Genomic DNA, 15,507 nt, shown 5'->3' on the forward strand with positions numbered 1-15,507 from the left:
CTGTGAGGCACACCCGGCGGCCCCATCCACAGGCCAGGACACTGAGGCCCAGGGTGGAGGGCCTGCCCAGCGAGGGGCACTCTACTACATCTCCCGAGCGTAGGTGTTTTGTGTGCTCGCTGGGAGACCCTGCCTGGGCTGTGACAGTGGGAGGCAATCTAGCTTGGGAGGGTCCAGAAACCCTGGGAGGCTGGGCCTCAGTTTTCCCATCTGTGACATGGTGCCGGAGAGTCCCTTGTAGGCTGCGCCCACCACAGGTGTCTGTCTAGCACCTCTGGGAGGCCTGAGGGCCGCCGGCCTGGGTGAGCGAGGGGCTGGTTGAAAGGCCGGTGGTGGAGGGCATGCGGGGAAGTGTCTGGACTGCCCTGTGGGCCAGCCGGGGCCCCTCCACCCCAGGGCACCTCTCGTTCCCTCCGCACTCGGCATGGCCTGGCGTGGCACTGGCGTCTCTGGGTGGGGCAGCATTCGGGAGATTTTCCCATGAAGGCCAGGTGAGTCAGCACTCACATGAAGGCCAAGTGAGTGGCCTGGAGGTCAGGGCTGGACTGGGCTTGCCTCCTGGATAAGAAGGTCACACAAGGAGGCAGCTGACCCCAAGGGGGTCCAGAGTGCCACTGGCATTGGGGGCCCACACCTGGCCTCAGCCTTCCCTCCCCATCGTCCTCCTGCTCAGGCTGGGTCTGCCTAGGCGACTGCTGGGCCTTGGACCAGAACCCCCGCCACACAGGTACCGACCCACTGGGTCCTGGGGGCTTGGCAGGACTCTACTCGGCCCCCGGGACACCCTCGGTGTGGTCAGCGGCAAGCGGCAGCTCTGTGTCCTGGGGCCATGGGCGCTTTTCGTTTTCTTTAGACTTCTCAGTGTCTCCCAGCTCAGTCACAGTGCGTAGGTGACGATCAGAACCCAACAAATCCAGTAAAACAGGAGGCAGAGGCCCGGTGGGCAGAGAGCTGCCACGCCCCTCCCCGACCTCAGCCGCTCAGTCTATACCCCTGGGAGGCGCACAGACCAGAGGGTCCTTGGGGCCTGCCCACTCCTGTGGTGCCAGTGCTTCTCTCGTCACCTGCCGCTGCTGCAGTTTCAGACGGGCTGTCTTTCAGGCAGCAGCTGGGTCAGTCCTCATGGCGGCCACCACCTTCCAGGCTCCTGCGCAGGTCAGGCGCAGTGTCAAGTGCATGGGCCCCGTCACCTCGTTTCTCCCATGTTCCCGTGGGCTCTCTTGTCCCCATCTCACAGCCAAGGGGTCCAAATGCTCCTGGTGGCACCGGGCCGTAGCTGACCCCGAGGTGGCCCTGACGGATGCCTAAACTTGGTGACTCGCAGCCAGCCACCCAGGCACGGGCTTGGCTGTCCACACGCGGCCTCATCCAGGATTTGCAGCAGCCCTGCAGGTCGGGGGTCATGTTACATCTTGCAGGCGAGGACAGAGCGGTTCGGGGAGGTCCAGCGGCTGGGCGGGGAGAGGGAGCTGGCCTCCGGCGGGGCCTGTGCGGAGATGCACTGGGAGGATGCTGCCGGGGAGGCCCCGGCCCTGCCTGCTGGGGCACCGAGCCTCAGCTTCTCCAGCTGTAGGAGCTGTAGCCACCTCCCGGGGCTGGCCGCCAAGAGCACGGAGCAAAATAAGGGAAGACACGCAGGGATTTAGGGAAACTCTTCTCTCCCGTGGGGAGCGTGGCCCTGGGCTCTTGTAATCACAGGCCATCACAGGGGAAGGGTCTACAGAGAAGCACGTCTGACCCCCTCACTGTCTAGACAGGGAGACTGAGGCCCAAAGTGAGGAAAGGACTTACGGCACGTCACAGGAGCTGGCGGAGAGGCAGGATTGGAATCAGCTTGCCCTGCAGACCCCACGCCGCCAGCCCTGGCACCCTGTCATTTTTTTTTTTTAAGAAAAGCAAAGGCAGTTTATTCTGAGCTACAGCAAACGGGAGGCAGCTGCCGTCCCTCACATTTGGCAGAGGCTGAAAGGCAGGCAGATGAGTCAGGGAGCTCTGCAGAGGCCCTGATGGGAGGCCCTGATGGGAGGCCACGGCCTGGGGACACGGGAGGTGGGGCGACCGTGTGCTTGGTGGGGGTAGGAAGCGAGTAGGGGACAGAAGTTAGAGATGCTGTCAGTTATTAATTAGGTCCTGGCCGCCTGGGGGCTGTTACAGCAGTCGTCCTGCAGCCTCCCGAGTGGTTGCTGGAGAGAACCGTCGGTCTTCCTGCACGGCTCTGAGAGCTGTTTATTGTACATAACGGGGTGGCTTCCCGGGCAGGTCAGAGTTCTATTTTTTTTTTTCCGCTGGGCTGCATCACGGGGCTTGTGGGATCTTAGTTCCCTGGCCAGGGATTGAACCCGCGCCCTTGGCAGGGAAAGCACAGAGTCCTAACCACTGGACCACCAGGGAAGTCCCAGAGTTCTATTTTTAGACGCGGTCCAGCCAACATCCAAGTGCTATTTAGCCTCTGTGGGACTGCGCACTACAGTAAGTGCGAGTGAGCACACCTCCAAGGATGTGCCTTCGCTTTAGGATCTTGAGGTGAATACTACAAACTACTCAGAAGCCTAAATTTTGAGGGATAATCACCTCTGATCCAGAGCTCCTTTACAGGAGTACAGTTTTCATCTCATTTTCTCTGAGACATTTAGATGGGCCTCTGAAGAAGCACACGACAGTTTCTCTTAAGGACCCTAAACACAAATGAGCACTGAGGGGCCTCTGAGATGGACACACACAATTTTGGGCCTTTACAAAAACCACTTTTGTGAAAGTGGAGGGAGTTCGAGTACAGTGGTGGAAACAGGTTTCTCCTAAAACAAAGGCTGTTTCCACTCCTACGCCTGACATGATGAGTCTGCATTTGTTCCGTTGGATGTTAACTGTTCCCTAGGCATCAGACACTAGATCAAGCATGGCCCACTAGGTCCCTGACTATTAAGTACTGACTGTCTTCAGCCAGGTAAGACCTTGGGAAAAGATGGAAAAGATCACATAGAGAAAGCATCTGAGGTCCTCTGATGAAGAACAGGCTACAAGCCACTATTTCCCAGAATGCCCTGGCAGCCCCTTTGCTTTGATGTAAACCCAGGTTATTTTCTCCCGTTGATGAAAAGGTGCTGGAGGATGAGCCGGGGAGGGTGGAGTCTCCCAATGGACACCAAGGAATAGTCTAGTGGATTCAATTGGCTGCACCCTGAGAGCTTTGAAAATGACTCCATCCCTGCCTGATCTACCAGAGAAAAATCTGTTTTAGAGCTTGCCCCGCCCTGGCACCCTGTAATTAATGCTTCACCAAGAGCTGTGTCTAGAGAGAAATGCTAGGAGCTACCTGTCAAACTCGCGTGTTTGGAAAATAAGTTAAAATCACAAAGAATTCCTACTTCTGGATTGCAGGAGGTGATTTCAACTGCAGAACACCGAAGGAAAAATACTTGTATTTAAAAGTTATAGGTTGCACAACTCTGTGAACATACTAAAAACCATGGAGGTGTACACTTTATGTGGCTGAACTGTGTGTGAATCATGTCTCAGTAAAGCTGTTTAAAGTCCCACATTCTAGAGTAGAACAGGGGCTTCCCTGGTGGCGCAGTGGTTGCGAGTCCGCCTGCCGATGCAGGGGACACGGGTTCGTGCCCCGGTCCGGGAAGATCCCACATGCCGCCGAGCGGCTGGGCCCGTGACCCATGGCCGCTGAGCCTGTGCGTCTGGAGCCTGTGCTCCGCAACAGGAGAGGCCACAGCAGTGAGAGGCCCACGTACCGGAAAAAAAAAAAAAAAAAAGTAGAACCATGGTGTCAGAACTGGGAGGGATCTCAGATGCCATCAGTTCCAACTACCCCCCTCCCATTCTGCAGATCTGGAAGCTGAGGCCCAGGTAGGAGCTGCCTTAGGCTACATGAGGAGTTGCCCTCATGCAGCTTCTAGCTCCTTCCATTACTGAAACGCAAGCTTCCCCAAACCCAGGTCCTAAAGCTCCGGACCTCTGCCAGGGACACAACACAGTTGGAACCAGCGTCTGCTCTTGGCACGTGCATGAGCCTGCCAGCCTCTCGTGAGGGTGCAGGAGGTGGGGGGGTGTCCCTGATACCTACCCACCCAGGGTCTCCTCCCGCCCTGACAATTGCCAGGGTGACAGACTGGTCAGGACCAACACCTTCCCTCCTGGACGACTGAGTCCCTGGAGAGAACCTTGGCCCCACGTGCTCAGACAACTGGCAGGGATGCTGTTGGGTGTCAGGGTGGGCGTGGCTGTCTCAGGCCGGTCTCGGGCTAGTGGGACAGCACCTATCTCGCACACTCCCTGAGGCCCACGGGGGAGAAATCCCGAGGAGGCTGGGGCTCACTCCCTCCCCTGCCCCCAGGTCATCGTGCAGCGGTCACTGTCCGCCAGGGACCTGAACCACGCCAAGGGGGGCTCCATCCTGGCCAGCTACCTCAAGATGCTGCCCATGGGCCTGATCATCATGCCGGGAATGATCAGCCGCGTGCTGTTCCCAGGTAGGACGGGCCCTGGGGGCTGGGCTGGCTGCAGGGTGCAGAGGTCACCAGGAGGAGAGGTCAAGGACAGAGGCAAGCTGTTTCCCGGCCTGGGGGAGCGGGGAGGGGAGTGGTCCCCAGGGCCACAGTGAAAGGGATCGACACGGAGGTGGCTTGACATAAGGTCCGGGCAAAGACTACCTACTGCTGTGTGATCTCATGGTGTGAAGGAACATCTCTGTGCCGCCGCCATCTCCTCATCCACAAACTAGGGAGCAGACCACCCACGTAACACCACACCCCTGAAACCGCTGGGTGTGTTACGTGTGTTTCCTTTCGGCTCCTGGTAGCTGGCTCAGGTTGCCTTTATGGGATGCTCGGTAATGACCTGGGGAGGCGGCTGCCCAGGCGTGGGGGAGGGGCTCCCAGGACCCTGGTGCGCAGGGGCCCCGACCCACCTGTGCCTCCTTGTCTGCCAGGTGTGGGGCCTGCATCCTCAGAGCGCCTGCCTCTTCTCTCTCCTGACCTTGGGCCCACGAGGAGCCACCCAGGGGTCCACCAAAGGTCCCACGGGTCATGTGGGGAGCACTCAGATGTCGGTGGGGGTGCTGGGCTGGCCCGTTGGCCACCTGCTCTGAGTGGCAACTCCGGAGGGTGGCCGAGCGCTCCATCACCTCAAAACACTCATCTGACACGGACGAGGAGGCCACCGAGGGCCGCTGGGGGCCAGGACCACGGCCAGAGCTGCCCGAGAGGCTGTCCTGGTCACTGAGGGTCACGTAGTCATCGTCGTCTTCCTCCTCCTCCTCCTCTAGCCCATTGGGGAACACCGGCCCCCCGCCGTTGGGGTCATCCTGGGTCACAGACAGCTGGCGCTGAAGCGGGGCATGGCCTGGGCCTGCCGTCCTGGGGAGCCCGTGGTCCGTCCGGTTATGGGGCGCCTGCCCCTCTGGGGTTGCCAGGGCCCAGCCAACACTGCCGCCCTCCTGAGCAAGCAGGTCTGCCACCGGGACTGTCCGGGGCTTGGGCACAGGAGGCCGTGGCTTGGCGTCAACCCCGTCCTGGGGGGATCTGGGCTGGGGGGCGGGGCTAGAGTCCTGGCTCTGCCTCCACAGCTGGGTCCCGGCCTGGGATGTGTCCCGGATCTTGATGCGGTTCATCTGGCTGGGCTGGGGGTTCCAGATGTTGGGGTCGATGATGTTGATGTAGCCTAGGATGTCGCTGCCGGGTTCCGGGTCCGGCTCCACCCACGTGGGCAGGTATTCAAACATGTTGGCCCGTTCCAGGTTGAGCAGCCCCGGGTGGATAGGCAAGGGTGACTCGGGGAGGTCTCCCGGCAGCTCGGCTAGGGCCCTGCCCCGCACCCCCAGGGTCCTGGAGGCCTCCTGCTTCTCGGAGGACAACTTGGCGATCTCGTCAGCGCTCTTGGCCTTGACCAGCGCGTACTTGGGGTTGACGAGCTTCTTGGCCATGGTGCCTGAGGGCACCTGCGGGACCACAGAGTGCAGCACGACGGGCTCGGGCTCGGGCTCCTTCTCCATGGCGATGCCCTTGAGGCTGACGCTGTGTGACGTGAGGTACAGCTCCTGGAACTGCCGGTCGAACATCTCCACCACCTGGCCTGACAGCACGGAGATCACGTTCCTGTCCGTCCTTGCAGCCGACCACGTGAAGCTGCAACAAAGGGCGGCAGCCTGGTCAGGCACAGGGCCCAGGGCCCGGGAAGAGGGAGCAGCCCCCAGCCCCGAGCCCCCCACCCCCGTGCACACACAGGCTAGCGTCCGTCAGACTGTGGCCACAGAAGGGATTAAAGAGAAGCGAGCAGGGGCAGAGGACGGGGCCCGACGGGGCCCGAGCCCCAGCGTCAGGCCTGGTGTGGGACCTCAGGCAGCGCCTGTGTGGCAAGCTCCTTGCGGGTGTGCAGCCTGGACAGCGGGGGTCGTCGGCACAGTGACTTGTGCCCACCCCGTGTGGCCGTGGATGGCCCCTGCCTTGCTGCCCGCTGTGTGGCGGGGCTGGCAGAGCTAGACCGCACCGTCCTCATCCTGGCCCCTCCCTGAGAGCAGCTCTCCGAGTGACCGCCCTGTGGGCCTGGGAGGACGCAGCCGGCCTGGCCCACACCCCACGTCTGGCTGCTGACACCTCGAGGCAGGAACAACAGTCTCACGGATAAAAGCCTCGCTCTGCCTGCTTCCGAGACAGGTGGGCAGCGTGCAGGCATGCCCAGCCCCGCTCACACCTCAGCAGTTTGGGGACCAGTGAACTGGAATAACCGGGGTGTCACAAAGCAGGATTAAGGGCAGAAACCAGCTGGGAACTGGAGCCGCCCCTCCCCCGGCCCCCCGAAAGCCAGAGTCACCTGTAGGAGCCGCAGATGGCCCGGTCTCCATCCACGAACATGAACTTCTGGGCCAGGGCACCCTTGAACTTGGTGGCCGACCGCGTGAAGAATTCGGTCCCTCCGCTGCTCCGCACCCTGAGATTCTGTGTCGGGGGACAGGGGGCGGAGTTACACAACCCAGCACTGACCACCCTGCCCGGGCTCAGGGAGGGATTCAGGGGATCGCCGATGGGCCTGGGGAAAGCGGCGGTGCATGTGGGGATGCGCCGAGGTGGGAAGGGGTGGGAGGAGGGCGGGGGCTGGAGATGAAGGGCTGCAGGATGGTCTTGGTGTGGCCTGAAGGGGGTCCACAGGGCAGCCCAGCCGGACAGGCCCCGTGTGCGGGCCAGCTTGGAGAACGCTGCCGCAGGGTCCTGAGCAGGAGGGGGATGCAGACACATTTTAGAAAGGTCCCCCTGATGGCTGGGGGCTGTGCAACTTGGGAAGGGGAGGGGGCTGCCCTGAGGGAATCTGGGTCTTGCACTGGGGCAGATCGGTGGCCTTGCCAGGACGGGTGACCAGCCGGGCCTCTCCCCCGGTCTCCCCCGCACCTTCCTTCAGGGCAGGAAGCAGACTTGGGCTCAGGGGGTGCAAGCATCACCCAGGCAGTGTGTTAGAAACTCAGGCTCGCAGCTGCCGCAGGGAGACTGGGGTCAGGAATTCCATTTTTAACATAAGCCCCAGTGAATCTGATGCCTGCCCAGGACAGAAACGCCTTGTAGGCCCCGGTGACGGGAGCCTCACTCCTTTCGGAGGGGTATGTGCTTACGGGGGGTGCTGGTCTGTTACATCTTCTGCGACATCCCCTAACCCTGACCCTCACCCACTCACCGGCCCCAGCTTATTAACTCGTTCACTGACCCCTGCTGAGGTCCCCAGCGCAGACACAGACATGACTGTGACACGGATCCCTCGTTGGAGAAGAGAGGGAAGCAGATAAGTAATGACCCCAGCTGTGGGGCGCCTCCTGGGAAGGCTGGTGTCTGGGCTGACGTGTGAAAGACAAGGAAGAGTGGGTCAGGTGGGAAGAGGACGCAGCATCCCAGACCCAGGACTACAAAGGCCTGATTCAGACATGGGAGGACTTCGGGGGAGGGGGGCGGGCAAAGGAGCCGGCAGGGTGGGCCCAGACAGATGTCGATGAAAGACCCTACGGCCGCTGAGGGGCCTGGTGGGGCCCGGGGGCAGTAGGGAGCCACAGAGGGCTTAGAGCAGGGAGTGAGGGGTCAGAGCCGTCCAGTTCCAGCGTCCAGCGGGGAGTGTGCACGAAACGCACAGGGAGCAGAGGAAGAGGACAGGGAGGGGCTTCTGCACCTGAGGGATGTGGGCCTGAGTCCGGGCAGGGGCAGAGGGGAGAAAAGAGAGAACTGGAGACCATCTGCACTCCAGCCCACAGCCCTGGGTGCTCCGACGCCCATCCCGTCTGTGACAGGTCCCGGACCTTACAGCTGGGGCAGCCCCAGGGCAGTACCCACAGAGGGTGAGGGGCAGGTCCCATGGATGCCCGCCTGGCCATGGGGCCCGGCCCAGAAGGCAGATAAGCCTCTGCTCCCAGGCTGGCTTCCCTGCCCGCCCTTCCCCCAGCTGCCTGTCTGCACACAGCCTGCACAGCAGGAAGCTGGCTGAGGCCCAGGACAATTAGTGTCTGTGACTGTACTGAATACGGAGCACGCTTGGGGGCCAGAAGTCTGAGCAAAGAACCTGTGAGGCCTTCCCCTGTCACCTGTGCCCGACAGCAGCCCAGCTCTGCAGCTTCTGTTTATTCCTGGGTGACAACGCCCCGTGGGGCCTGGCCCAGATGAGGTAACGTCTCAGGAGCCAGGGCTCGGGCGAGCGGAGGTGGAGGATCCCACAAAGCCGCGTTGTCTCTGAGCCTGGAACGCCCCTAGCACACCATGTGGCAGGCAGGGGGAGGACGAGTGGGGTGCCCTGGGCAAGTCCCCAGACTTTCTGGAGCCTCATTTCCTCACATGTGAGGGGCGCAGTGATCGCCCCTGAGAGGACGTCCGGGGAGGATGGCAGAGTTTCATCTGCTCCAAGGGTGCTTCTGCCCCAAGCGTGTACAGGGCAGGCCGTGGTGGGCACGAGGGCTGGGTTAGCCTCAGCACCACACCCCGCACCTCCACGGGGCCTCCTGTGCTCACACCGGGCTGGTGGGAGCCTCGGGGACAAGCCCAGGCCCCCACTGGAGCAGGTGGGTTGCTCTTGAGCTCTGGTCAAACACGGCTCCAGTCCTGGCGCAAATGGACGCAACCTGGCCTCCTCACGCCTCGGGGTTCTCGTCTGTGAAATGGGCCTGCTCACCCCCGGCTTCAGGGCTGCTGTGAAGACTCAGTGCATCAGGGGAGGGGCCGGGAAGGGGCCCAGCACTCAGCGGCTGCTCCCTAAACTAGAGGGGACGACGGGGCTGTGCCATGCAGTGGGACGGGGGTGTGATCCCTTCCTCTCGGGCGGCTGGTGGGGGACCAATGAGGGACCAATGAGGGAGGACAGGAGAACATCTGGAATGGTGTGGACTCAGGCCCGGGGAGGCCAGGACTGTCGGCCGTATGCAATGGTCAGGCGGCTCGGGGAGAGGAGTGACCTGCCCCAGGGCCTCCCAGTGGACAGGGTCTGGCCCTTTGGGACTGAGGACAGCCTGCAGCTGCACCCTGGCGGCCCTTTCACCCTCCAGGGGTCCGCTGGCACCTTCTGGGCCGGAGGAGGAGTGGGGAGGCCCAGAGACTATCCTGAGCAGGCCTGAGCGGTGACAGCAAGATCAGGCCAGGTCAGGGACGGAGAGCCGTGTCTCCGTGTGCCAGCCAACCTCTGCTCTCTTCTAAAGGGCCTGTTTCACTCTCTGTAATGGGATAGGGGGACCAGTACTCACCCTGGCCTCCCCCAGGCTGTTGTGAAGCTGAGATGGGAAGTACCCTTGGGGGCAGGGGACCGGGCAGGGCTGGGAGGCTCCTGGCTCTCCCCCGGGCCAGGCTGCTTGGCTCTGTGATGTTCTGGGCCCGGTGGTTCTCCATTAGCGGCTGTCCTGTGCATTGTAGGCTGTTGGACAGCATCCCGGGCCACCACCCACCAGATGCCAGTAGTACCTTCGTAGTCACGGCCATTAAAAACATCTCTGGACATTGCCAAATGTTGAGAAGCAGTGCCCTGAGTCCATTACAGAGCCAGGCCAGGCTCAGAAAAGGCAGGTCGGGAGAGGAGGAGGCCCGGGCACCAGAACGGAGCCAGTGCTGGCCTGTCCAGCATGAGCCGGAATCCTCACCCAGCGCCTTCCCGTGGCCACACTGCCTGGGGATTCTTTGTTCATCAGAAATGGGCCCAGCCTTCGCCCAAGTGGCTGCTGGTTTTTCCAGTTCAGCTGCACAAAGCAGACTAGCTTTTCAGATCAGCCAGGCATCTCGCAGCTCCAGTCCCGTGCTAAGCTGTGAGCCTCGAGGCCTAGCTCCCACCGGCCCTCGGCATCCCTCAGCACCCAGTGTCACCCCCAGGGCCCTGGGCCCTGGGATGAGAGGGTTGGGTCGTCTTCTCAAGGCCCGTTCCTGTGTGTATTATGGGCACTCGTTCCCACGTTCCCTGCCTGGGGGAGTCGGGGCCCAACTGAGCCGGCAGGTGGGGACGCTCAGGACAGCTGGGAGCCTCGCGCCAGGGAGGTGCTGGTGCCTGTCCTCCCGCCTCACCTGGAAACTGGGAGGGGACCCAAGTGATACTGCAGCTGTTTCCAGAATGTGTTGTGTGAGCTCAGGGGTTCAGGCTGCGGGGCTGCCCGGAGGGGGAGACTGGGGGGGTCCCCAGCAGACCACGGCTCAGAGAGGGAAGGGAAGCCCCCTGGCATTCAGACCAGAGCTGGGGGTTCACAGGAGGGGCCACAGCTGCCCCAACCGCAGATAGGAAGGGAGTTCGTGACCGAGTGCCCTGCCCCCACGTGGCCTCCTTGACTCTTCACGGCAGCCCTGCCAAATAAATGACCATATTCCCATTTTTCAGACAAGAAGGCTGAGGCCCAGAACCTCAGTGTCTCTGCCTAAGGTTACAGTGCAGGGGCAGAGCTGGGGCCGAGGCCTGGCTCCTGGTGCCCAGCACCCCCTTGGTCACAGGTATGACCCCACCAGGCACAACCTACACCCTGGGCCCACACGACCTGAGGGCAGGTCGCTGCAGAGCTGGGCAGGAGCAGCAGACGCCGAGGGCGGGCCCAGGGATTACCAGCAAAGGAAGTGCTCCCGAGACAGGTCTGGGCCCAGCCTGCCTGCAGGCAGGGAGGCAGGCTCTAGACAAGGTGACACTTGGCCAGGACTGGGCCCACAGGAGCCTCTGGCCACCTGCCCGGGCTGGGAGTGGGCAGGCTCGGAGATGAGAATGAGGTGGCCAGGGTCACACATTCCTTCCCATGAAGATGCCTGGCCGTCCCACAGTGTCCAGCTCCTGGGCACGTCACCCTGTGGATCTGCCACCTTCCCCAGAGCAGGGGGGTGGCGAGAAGGGCAGGCTGGGCCAGAAACCCCCTCCATGCCCCAAGCAGTAGCCTCATTTCAAGCCCTCCACCCTCTGCCCAGGGCCCGGGGTTTATAACTCTTGTTATTGCCGCAACTGTGTGCCTCTCCTTAGCTCAGAGCACTTTTACAGCCACTGTCTCCTCTGCTTTCATCCTCAAACAACCTGGTGAGGTGTCCTTGTGGTCACAAAGCCCTGGAGGCTCAGAGAGATAGGCCCGGCGTCAGGGAGTTGGCAGCCAGGAAGCCTGTGCGGGCAGCACCAGGGCGGCCCTGCTGTTAGATGCGGCCTCAGCCAAGGGCACTGGGCACCAAGGGTGTGTGGCCCCATCTGTGCAGCTTCCCATCGCTGGCTTTTAGGTTCAGCCCCGACTTGGTGGAATGCCTCTGGGCAAGGCACAGGCTCCCTCAGGCCTCGGTTTTCCTGGGTATCCTGTGGAAACCTGGTCTGGATGGCCTGCCCCCCCGCCCCTCTTTCCGGGATCTCCAGACCCTCCCAGGAGCCTGGCACCTGGGGTTTCCCCACTAAGAAGAGGCCTCTGGAGTGGTCACGCAGGGTTTGGATCCCCGCTCAGCACAGACAAGCCCCCTCCCTGCCTCTTCGTCCACATGCAGGGGGATGCCTGCGGGCAGAGGGACGCGAGGTGTGCAGGGTCCCCACCGGGCATGGGGCAGGGGCTCAGGGGGAGTGGGCCCGTCAGCCTCTTCCTGAGCACGGCAGAGGGCTGGATGGAGAGCCCTGAGTTTCTGTGATCTGCTGCCCACACGGCTGAGGCCCCTGCAGTCACCTTTGAAAAGACGCCTCTTCCACGCTCCGGGCCTCCCGGCCTGAGCTGTCTGCCCCGGGAGTTGGCCCTTGGTGCTAGTTACACGGCAGGCAGGGCAGCACAGCGGGCGAGCACGGGGCTGGGGGTCAACCCACCAGAGAGGCCACATAAAAAATGTCCCAACAGCCAGAGACTCGCAGCCCAGAGAGCTCACACCCACTTGAAAGGTCTCAGCTGAGCTGGGCATCCCTTGACAATGCCGACAGTTACAGGAGCGGGACCCCAGCCCCTTGTTAACCAGGCTGGCGTTGCCCCGAGGAATTCTGACCTGTGCTCAGCCACAGGGCCCGGTGCTGGCCCCCACCCCCCTTATCAACTTCGCTTACTAACATTGAGTGACACCTGGCAAGTGCCTGCATCCCCTGATCTGTAAAGTGGAACAACTGCCTCCTCCCACTGGCTGCCGTGAGGATACCTAAGTTAACCATGTCCCCTGCCTGGGACGGGAGCCGTGGAAGTATTCGCTGTCGTTACGCATACTGATCTGTACCCTGGGGCGCAGGCTGCACAGAGTAGGTAACAAGCAATGGCTGGGCGTAAGGAGGGCTCCCTCCACCCCCAAGCAAGGCACCAAATGCCAGGGTGTCTGAGCAGAAGAGCCCAGTCACACGGGTCATCGGCCCCTCTGTTGGACCAATGAGATCCCAGAGTCCAGAGAGAGGAGGTGACATGCTCTAGGACACACAGCAAAGCCATGCTGAGAACCCAGGCCCAAGCTGACAACCCCACCTCTGTCCCCAGTGTCCCTCCCTGGAAGGAAGGCCTCTTCTAGTCTGCTCACTCCTCAAGTCCACGTCAACTCTGCAGCCACCAAAGAAGCCCTCCCTGGACTCAGCCCAAGGGAGCTTCCTCTGTTGGAGCCGGATCCTAAAGCCTGTGCGTGGACACTATACAGAAACAGATTTTGGTTTAAAACCAAGAAAGGACTTCCTGGGAGGTGGAGCTGTCCAGCTGGGGCTTGCTGCCAGAGCCAGGGGGTTGAGCACCCCGTCACTGGAGGTGAGCAAGCAGAGACAGATAACCGCTGTGGCACGGGCTGCTCTGAAACACCTGCGAAGGAGCGCCTCACATGGGCTCCAGCACCTGGTCACAGGTCCTGTCCTGTCCCTTGGGGCACCGAAGCAGAGGCCGCGTGACCACTTGATGGGCGGCTCTAGGACACTGAACTCTAGGTTCCCAGATCCAGACCGACAAGGCAGGTGCCCCAAGTTTTGTCAACGAACTGAACGAAGAGCCGGCTCACCTTGAGGTGCCCCAGGTGCATGCGGGCCCGCTCACACATGTGCAGGAAGTACTTGACGCTACTCTCGTCCACGATGATGTACACGGCCACCTTCCTCTTGAAGCTGGCATCCAGCAGGTCCTTAAAGATGTCCACATCGGTGAACATGTCCATGACCACAGCGATCACCTGTGAGCGGGAAGGGAGACCGGGGCCGTCAGGGCACGTGGCCGGGGAGACAGGTGCCTCGCCAGGACGCCTGGCCTTCCCGCGCCCACCACCCTCTTCGGGCGCCCACCCTGGCCCTGCTCCCTGTGGCCTCGGGACTGGGACTGGGAAGTGCTGGCTGTCCTGGCCCTGCAGCTGCAGGTGTAGGATCGACACTCAGGGTACAAGATGCCCAGTGGGTGGCGCAGGCTGGACTCTCCGGAGGGAGGCACAGTTCGCGGGCTGCTGTTTCCGTAACACAAGACCGCAGAAAACAAAACCCAGGCGAGGAATGTGTAGGGGAAGCTGCAGTAGGAGCGCGGGAGGAGTGGGAAGGGTGCGCGTCCTGAGATTTGAGCGCCTGCCCCCACCCCCAGTCCCCAGGCAGCCCTCATCTCTGCCGGGGCTCAGGGCTTGGCCAGGCGCCCTGTTTCTATTCCTGGGTTGCATTCCCGAGCCGGGCAGGCTGCACCATGCCCTCCGCCCACTACCCGCCAGGATGCTGAGATGGAGCAGATGTGTCCACAGCAGGGAGGAAGGCAGAAGCTGGGGCCGCCCACCGAGGTCACCCCTGGGTCCCTGGACAGGCTCCCTCGCTGCCACCTCTTCTTCTGGTTTGGACACACCCCAGACCACTACATGTGATCTTCTTGTCATCTGACCACACCTGGGCCACAACAGCTGCTCTCAGCCTGTGGACTGGCTCAGGGTGGGGCCCCAGAGGTCAGAGTACATCTACCCCAGCCCAGCCCAGCCACTGCCCAGCATGGGCGGTGATATGCCCTGGCCTGAGCCAAGGCACGAGGAGAGAAGGGGCACACGTAGCCCAGGGCCAGGGAGTGGGGTAGTCAGAGGGCGCTGGGCCTGGCAGGGCTCAGTGGCCAGCAGGCCCTGGCCCTCAGTCTCGCTTTTCCCCTCCCCTCCCCGTCCCACTGGGCAGCAAAGGGGAACACAGCAGACCAGGGCCCAACGCTGCTGACCCGAACCGACGTCCAGCCCTCCCACCCGCCAAAGCCGGCACCAGGGCACCATCCTGGGTCTGAGAACCCCCTAGGGGAGCCTTACCCAGGGAGGCGGGTAGGGGTCATGCGCTGGGCCACACAGCAAGCTGGGGACAGTCAGGCTAGAACCCACCCAGGCCCGCCAGGGAGCCAGGGTTACCCCCACCCCTGCCAGGAGCGTGACCTGGCGGGTGGCCTGGGGCTTGCCAGGGACATGCCTGCACACTCCCGTGAGGTCACCCAGCTGGCCCCTGCAGGCCCCTCTGGGCTCCCCCTGGGCCCCGGGCCCCTGCTGACGCCGGTCACACATCTGGCACCAAAGCCGGTACTTCTGGGGGCTCCTCCCTGCCCTGCCCTCCACGGACGGGGTCTCTGTGTGACCCTGAGCAGACACCTAGCTTTTCCAGGCCCAACTTTCTCACGTGGGACCAGCCAGGGCTCCCCAGTGCCGAGGCCCAGGGTCTTCTCTGGCCGCCTAAGGCGGCCTCGGGAGTGCTTGTCAACTCAGAATGTGCCAAATGGCTGGGCCTGGGAGAAGCCACAGCCCCTCCTAGACCCTCACTTTCCCCATCTGCCAAATAGGGTGTCCGCCTGGCCCGCTCCTGTGGTCTGTCCAGCTCACACATCTGCAGCTTGAGCACAAAGACACTAGTCCCGCCCGGAGGACAACGCAAGCCCACACGTATCCCGCGGAGGCCCTGGGCAAGGCCAGGGCCAAGACTACGGGAAAGACGGCAGGGAGGCTGGCATCTGGGGATGTCCCCACCCCGTGTGGGTCAGGAGACCGCACCGGGCAAGAGGCGGGCAGCCTGAGGCTCGCTCCTCGTCACCGCAGGAACCAGCTCTGTCCCTGTGAGCGCCCGGACCGAGTGCCCGGTTCCCAGGGGCGGGACGGCAGGCAGGTGTGTGTCCCGAACTCCAGG

The 15,507-nt window shown here is 62.4% G+C and overlaps 2 protein-coding genes across 6 annotated transcripts in view; one reads left to right on the top strand and one right to left on the bottom strand.

Moving 5' to 3' along the window:
* Window positions 1–15,507, top strand: part of SLC5A10 (solute carrier family 5 member 10) — a 54,443-nt gene that overhangs the window by 11,826 nt on the left and 27,110 nt on the right. For all 5 annotated transcript variants that reach the window (XM_060080416.1, XM_060080415.1, XM_060080419.1 and 2 more), the window contains one exon: window positions 4,346–4,481. In XM_060080416.1, coding sequence (XP_059936399.1) covers window positions 4,346–4,481 — 136 coding nt within the window. The remainder of the gene's footprint in view (window positions 1–4,345; window positions 4,482–15,507) is intronic.
* FAM83G (family with sequence similarity 83 member G) overlaps window positions 1–15,507 on the bottom strand; it is a 28,215-nt gene that overhangs the window by 1,056 nt on the left and 11,652 nt on the right. The window contains exons 2-4 of the mRNA XM_060080421.1: window positions 13,398–13,565; window positions 6,820–6,944; window positions 4,919–6,134 (exon numbers count right to left, since the gene is read on the bottom strand). Of these exons, the coding sequence (XP_059936404.1) occupies window positions 4,919–6,134; window positions 6,820–6,944; window positions 13,398–13,565 (1,509 nt within the window). The remainder of the gene's footprint in view (window positions 1–4,918; window positions 6,135–6,819; window positions 6,945–13,397; window positions 13,566–15,507) is intronic.

Source organism: Mesoplodon densirostris, chromosome 18 (assembly GCF_025265405.1).
Source record: "Mesoplodon densirostris isolate mMesDen1 chromosome 18, mMesDen1 primary haplotype, whole genome shotgun sequence".
Taxonomy (NCBI): Eukaryota; Metazoa; Chordata; class Mammalia; order Artiodactyla; family Ziphiidae; genus Mesoplodon; species Mesoplodon densirostris.